This window comes from Tupaia chinensis, unplaced genomic scaffold, assembly GCF_000334495.1.
Source record: "Tupaia chinensis unplaced genomic scaffold, TupChi_1.0 Scaffold000348_1, whole genome shotgun sequence".
Taxonomy (NCBI): domain Eukaryota; kingdom Metazoa; phylum Chordata; class Mammalia; order Scandentia; family Tupaiidae; genus Tupaia; species Tupaia belangeri.
The window spans coordinates 707,186-713,530 of record NW_006159842.1 but is presented as its reverse complement, the minus strand read 5'-3'; the positions used below and the strand labels follow the sequence as shown (position 1 = coordinate 713,530).

General features: G+C 50.5%; 1 protein-coding gene across 1 annotated transcript in view; it reads right to left on the bottom strand.

The window, feature by feature from the left end:
* Positions 1-5,906: 5,906 nt before the first annotated feature.
* FOXR1 (forkhead box R1) overlaps positions 5,907-6,345 on the bottom strand; it is an 11,520-nt gene continuing 11,081 nt past the window's right edge. The window contains exon 6 of the mRNA XM_027773361.1: positions 5,907-6,199. Coding sequence (XP_027629162.1) covers positions 6,171-6,199 — 29 coding nt within the window. The 3' untranslated portion in view covers positions 5,907-6,170. The remainder of the gene's footprint in view (positions 6,200-6,345) is intronic.

The window sequence follows — 6,345 nt, the reverse complement described above, 5'->3', positions numbered from 1 at the left end:
ATTGCGGTGTGGCCATCCCCCCGGGGGGTGATTTCTCGCTTTCTGTCTCTCTGTCTCTGTCTGTCTGGTGAGCGCACGCGTCCTACAGAGCACAAACCTCTAAAAAAAAAATCGATAATTCTTACTTAGGGTCTTTTTTTTTTTTTTTGGAGAGGTTTTCGCTATAGGGTGCGTGCACTTGCCAGACAGACAGAGAGAGACATAGAGACAGAAAGCGAGAAATCACCCCCCAGAGGGGATGGTCATGCCGCAATCCCTTCTCCTCCATTCTCCTCCCGGGATCTTGGGCATGCACGCACACGCGCCCGGCGTGAGATTTAAGCCACCGGGTCCGGGACACGAACCGCGGTCGACTACATGGGAGTCCAGCGACATAGCCATTATGCTAACTGTTGGTTCCCAAAATTGATAATTCTTAAAAAAGAAAAAAGCAATTGTTAGTAGTAGTTAAGATGCTGGATCTCACAGGGCTGACTACATATTTTGAGTCTGGACCCGGCAGCTTGAGAAACATGATGGGCGTGTGTGCATGCATGCCCAAAACCTCAAAAGGAGAATGGAAGAAAAGGGATTATGGTGTGATCATTCCCCCTGGGGGTGCTTTTTCAGTTTCCCTCCTTCTCTCTGGCAAACTTACATGCCCTATATCCCCCAAAAAATAACCCTGGGAGGCCAACCAGTGGTGTAGTGATTAAAGTGGCTGGATCTCACATGGCCAACTGCTTGGTTCAAGCCCCAGGCCTGGCAGCTCAAAAGACACACCGGTGTATGTGCACATGTGACCAAAATCTTGAGAGAAAAATGAAGAAGTGATTGCAGTGTGGCCATCCCCTCTCAAGAGCTGCTTTTTCACTTGCCCTCTCTCTTTGTCAATCTCCAGCAACCATATATGCCCTTTAGCATAAATAAATACATTGTATAAAATTACCTATGAGGGGCCGGCAGGAAGTGTGGTGGTTCAGAACACTGGACTCCCACATGGCCGACCACGATCTGAGTCTTGGCTAGTTTTCTTTCTCTCCCTCTCTCTCACTCTATCCCTCTCTAGTCAAAATTTTAAAATAAAGGGGCCAGCAGATGTCATGATGGCTATGTCGCTGGACTCCCACGTAGTAGACCGTGGTTCGAATACTGGACCTGATAGCGAGAAATCACCCCCCCCCCAGAGGGGATGGCCACACTGCAATCCCTTCTCCGTTCTCCTCTCGGGATCTTAGGGATTGTATGCACATGTGCCTGGCATGAGTTTAAGCCACCGGGTCTGGGACTTGAACTGTGGTGGACTACATGGGAGTCCAGCGACATAGCCATTACACCAACTGCTGGTCCCTAAATAAAATAATTCTTAAAAAAAATAAAATTGCCTATAGGCTGTGTGTATAAGGTATACATGAAACATAAATGAGTTTGTGTTTAGACTTGAGTCCCATCTTCAATTGAGATAGTTCATCATATATATGTATTACAAAACTTGAAATAGTCAACATCCAAAACACTTCTAGTCCCAAGCATTCTGAATAAAGTTTCTGGTGCATGTTTGGGAATGAATAAGCCGGAGCCCCAGGAATGGGAAGCGCAGAGGGGACAGGGCGTTGGTGGGGAGTTTGTGTTTGTGTCTGTCGCTGGAATACGGGGATGTGGGAGTCAGGCATCCTTTGACCTTTCTTCAAAGGGGCAGAGATTTGGGTCTGGTAGGGCATGGGCTGTGCTTGCCCAGCGTGGCCTCGTTTCTTTTCTTTTTTTTTAAGATAGATTTTTGCTACAGGGTGTGCGTGATTGCTGGAGAGACAGAGACAGAAACTACCCCAAGAGAGGATGGCCACGCCACAACCGCTTCTCCTCTCAGGATTTTGGGCACACGTGCCCAGCGTTTATTTAAACCGCCTGGTCCAGGACTCAAACTGTGGTCTACTGTGAAGGAGTTCAGCGACTTAACCATGATACCACCAGTTGGTCCCAGCATTCACATGTTTCAGAGATCAAGGAGGAGGCACCCGGGTTTTATTTTCTTTCTTTTTTTTGAGAGGTTTTTGCTATAGGGCGCATGCGCTCGCCAGACAGAGAGAGACAGAGAGACAGAAAGCGAGAAATCACCCCTCAGGGGGGATGGCCACGCCGCAATCCCTTCTCCTCCATTCTCCTCTTGGGATCTTGGGCACGCACACGCCCCCACACCCGGCGTGAGTTTAAGCTGCCAGGTCCGGGACTCGAACCGCGGTCGACTACATGGGAGTCCAGTGACATAGCCATTACGCTAACTGCTGGTCCCAACCCGGGTTTTGTGGTGCCAGATTGCAAGGGACTAAGGAGTGAATAAACGGAGTGGAAGTGAGAGCTGCTCGTCATGTCCAAGGCCATCACTGTCAAAGACAGCGGGACTAGCAGTTGGCGTAATGGCTATGTCGCTGGACTGGCAGGTCTGTGGATGGGGAGGAGTTGAGAACGGTCATGTGCCCTGTGAGAGATCAGGCTTGTCTTTAAGCAAGGCTGCAGCAGCCGAGACCTGTGCCCTCGGGGATGCCAGTGACACACTGCGCTGGCTTCCACTCAGGCTGTGATGGGGACAGCCAGCCCAGGGGAGGGAAGCCCATCTCTGCTGAGCTCCTCCTCCCCGCTCTTCACCCCTCACCCTGGCTACAGGGGAGCAGGGCTCGGTTTGGCCCGCCCCACTGAGATGTGCCAGAGCCCAGCTCCCTGCTCTCCAAAAAATCCTTCCCTCACCTCTTCAGCTCCTTCTCGGTCTCCTGGAGGGTCTTTTATTCTCTTCTCTAAGCCCCACCTGTGGCTCCAACTGCCAAGTAGCCCAAACCTACCTCTCCAGCCCAGACCCCTTCCTGTCTTGGGCTCCCGCAACTGCTCCTTGCACCAACCACCACCACCAAGCTGGGGTACGAGACTCCCAAATTCCGTGCACACCACATCAACACTCTTCAGTAGCTCTTCTTCCATTGTCTCTTGCCACCAAAGAAAGCCAGGACTCCTCCCTCGCCCGACATGTCCCAACGAGCAGACTCTTCCTCCCAAATCTGAATTTCTTCCCCCCTTCATTACTTGCACCCACCTTCAAGCAGAGCCTCCTCCTCTGGGCAGTTCTATCAGCCCCAATGGGTGAAGTGTCCAGCCTCTCCACTCTCCTGCTCCCTCTAACCTTAACCACAAACACCCCAAGTCCTCTGTGGGAAGCCCTCACCGTCCCCAGGGCTAACAGGCGACTTGGCCCCTGGTCCCTTCCCACCTCCTCTGCACCCCATCCTGTCCTTACCCATAGGTCCTTCACCTACTTCCTTCCTTCCCAGTGTTTAAGGCTTGGCATCTACCTCCTCACGACTAGAGCACCCACGCCTTGTTTATTTCAACTGCCAGAAGGCTCGTGTGCTTGCTAAAGAGAGAGATGGAGAGGGAGAGAGCACCCCCTTATGAGGAGCAGTCATCGTCAATCTTTTTTCCTCCATTGCTCCATCCTGCTAGGATGTGGGGCACGCAAGCACGCATCCAGTAAATTTCTCGAAACTAAACTTGAAGGTTGGCCACGTGGGTCAGGGCACATGCACTCACCAAAGTGAGAAATCACCTCCCAGCGGGTGGCCATACCACGTCCTGCCCTCCATGCTCCTCTTGGGATTTTGGGCATGCACACAATGCACCCCGTGTGTTTCAAGCCACCAGGTCTGGGACTCGAACTGTGGTGAGTCATGTGGAAGTCTAGCACCTTACTCACTACAGCACCTGCTGGCCGCAGGACCCAGCTCCCTTAACCACTAGGCCATGGGCTGGCTCCAACTCCTTGTTTTTATTTACCTATTATTTGCTGTCTTTTTTTTTTTTTTTTTTTTTGAGAGATTTTTGCTGTAGAGTACATGCACTCGCTAGACAGAAAGTGAGAAATCACATCTGGGGGGATGGCCACCCCACAATCCCTTCTCCTCCTGGGATTTTGTACATGCATGCACACAACTGGCATGATTTTCAAGTCACTGGGTGTGGACTCGAATCTTGTTTGGCCATGTGGGAGTCTAGTGATGCACCTGGTACACCATCTACTGGCAGAGACAGACACAGACAGACAGAAAGTGAGAAATCACCTCCAAGGGGGAATGGCCAGGCCACAATCCCTCCTCCTTCATTCTCCTCTTGGGGCCTTGGGCGCGCATGCACACGCACCCAGCGTGTTTTCAGCTGCCAGGTCTGGGACTCAAACTGAGGTAGACTATGTGGGAGTCGAGTGATGAAACCATGCCATTTGCTGGTCCCCTGTTGTTTTTTGTAGAGGTTTGTGCTATAGGGCCTGTGCTCGCCAGAAAGACAAGAGAGACAGAGAGGGGGGAATCCCCCCCCCAGGGGGCGTGGTCACACTGCGCTCCCTTCTCTTCCATTCTCTTCTTGGGATCTTGGGCATGCACGCACACGTGCCCGGCGTGAGTTTTAAGCCAGTGGGTCCAGGACTGGAACTGCAGTAGACTACATGGGAGTCCAGCGACATAACCATTATGCCAACTCCTAGTCCCTCCCCGTTGTGATTTTTAAGCTGCCAAACTGAAACACCGTGGCTATGTGAGAATCCAGAACCTTAACCACCATGCTACCTGCTGGTCCCACATTTCCTTGTTTTTAAAATCAGTAAATAAATGGAAAGACTTGAACATGTCTCTCACTTTTCTTGTACAAACTGCAACCTCAGACTAAGTAAATTATGACTGGGAAAAACACTTTTCTATTTCAGTCAGTCAGTTTAGAAAATTGGGGAAATATGACCAGTATTAAGAGTTTTGGGGGACCTGGGACTGGTAGGTAGTGTGGTGGTTAAAGGCGCTGGACTCCCACATGGCCGACCATGGTTCAAATCCTGGACCTGGTGGCTTGCTTTCTTGCTTTCCTTTCCCTCTCTTCTCTTTGATCAAAATGGAAAATAATAATGATGATGATAAAGTTAAATAAAACAATTCTTTAAAAAAATGTTTTTTGGGGGACCAGGTGATGGCAAATGGTTATATCACCAGACTCTCATGTGGTCGACCAGTTCAAGTCACAGAACCAGCGGCTTAAAACTCACTCCGGGTGCATACACATGAGAGCCCACAATCCCAAGAGAATGTAAGAGTGGCCATCCCACCTGGGGGGCGATTTCTTATTCTATCCGGCAAGTGCACATGCCCTATAGCAAAAATCTCTCAAAAAAAATTTTTTTTGGGGGGGGAAGAGCAGATGGCCTGATGGTTACATGGCTGGACTCCCACATAGTTTACCTTGGTTCGAGTCCCAGAACCAGCAGCTTCAAATTCACACTGTGTGTATGTGTGTGTCCAAGATCCCAAGAGGAGAAGGGATTGCAACATGGCCATCCTCCCTGGGGGGTGATTTCTCACTTTCTGTCTCTCTGGCAAGCACACATATTCTATAGCAAAAATCTCTCTTAAAAAACAAAAAACACTTTTTTTAAAGCCCAAAAAGTTTGGGAACCAGCAGTTAGCGTAATGGCTATGTCGCTGAACTCCTATGTAGTTGACTGCGGTTCGCGTCCTGGACCCGGTGGCTTAAAACTCACACCGGGAGCGTGTGCGTGCGTGCCCAAGATCCCAAGAGGAGAATGGAGGAGAAGGGATTGCGGCGTGACCATCCCCCTTGGGGGGGGGTGATTTCTCACTTTCTGTCTCTAATGTCTCTGTCTGTCTGGCAAGCACACGTGCCCTATAGCGAAAACCTCTCCAAACAAAACAAAACAAAACAAAAAAAAAACCCAAAACCCAAAAGTTCAAAGTCCTGGGATCCTGAGGCAAGGCCTGTTCCATCCTCTGAGCTTGGTGCCCAGTGGTTGCTTAACGATGTCGATGGAATGAATGCCGCTCTCAAGGTGGGCAGCTGCAAGCTAGTGGCTCCCAAGATGCTCTTCATAGCCCATGAAAACGGAAGATGCCCCAGGGCCCTGAAGAGGGCTGAACTTTGTCCTCTGGGAAAGAACTCAGGGCTCACTTTGCTGCATCCCAGGCAGCTGCCCACCTTGCTCAGAAGCATCCCCCAGCTCTGAGGGCATCCCATTTTCATCCTTAGAGCTGAACTTCACCCTCCACCCCAACCCATCCTCGGATACCAGGTGCGTACACATGCACACACACACACAGAAAGCTGCAGAGGGTAACTTTAATAAGGCGCGGGTGGACTCTCGTGTCTCGGCGTTAAAGATCGAAGAGGAAAGGTATCACATCTGTAAGAAAAAGAAAGTTTGGGACCAGCAGTTAGTGTAATGGTTATGTTGCTGGACTCCCATGTAGTAGACCGCAGTTTGAGTCCCAGACCTGGTAGCTTAAACTCAAGCCGGGCACGTGTGTGTATGTGCCCAAGATCCCAAGA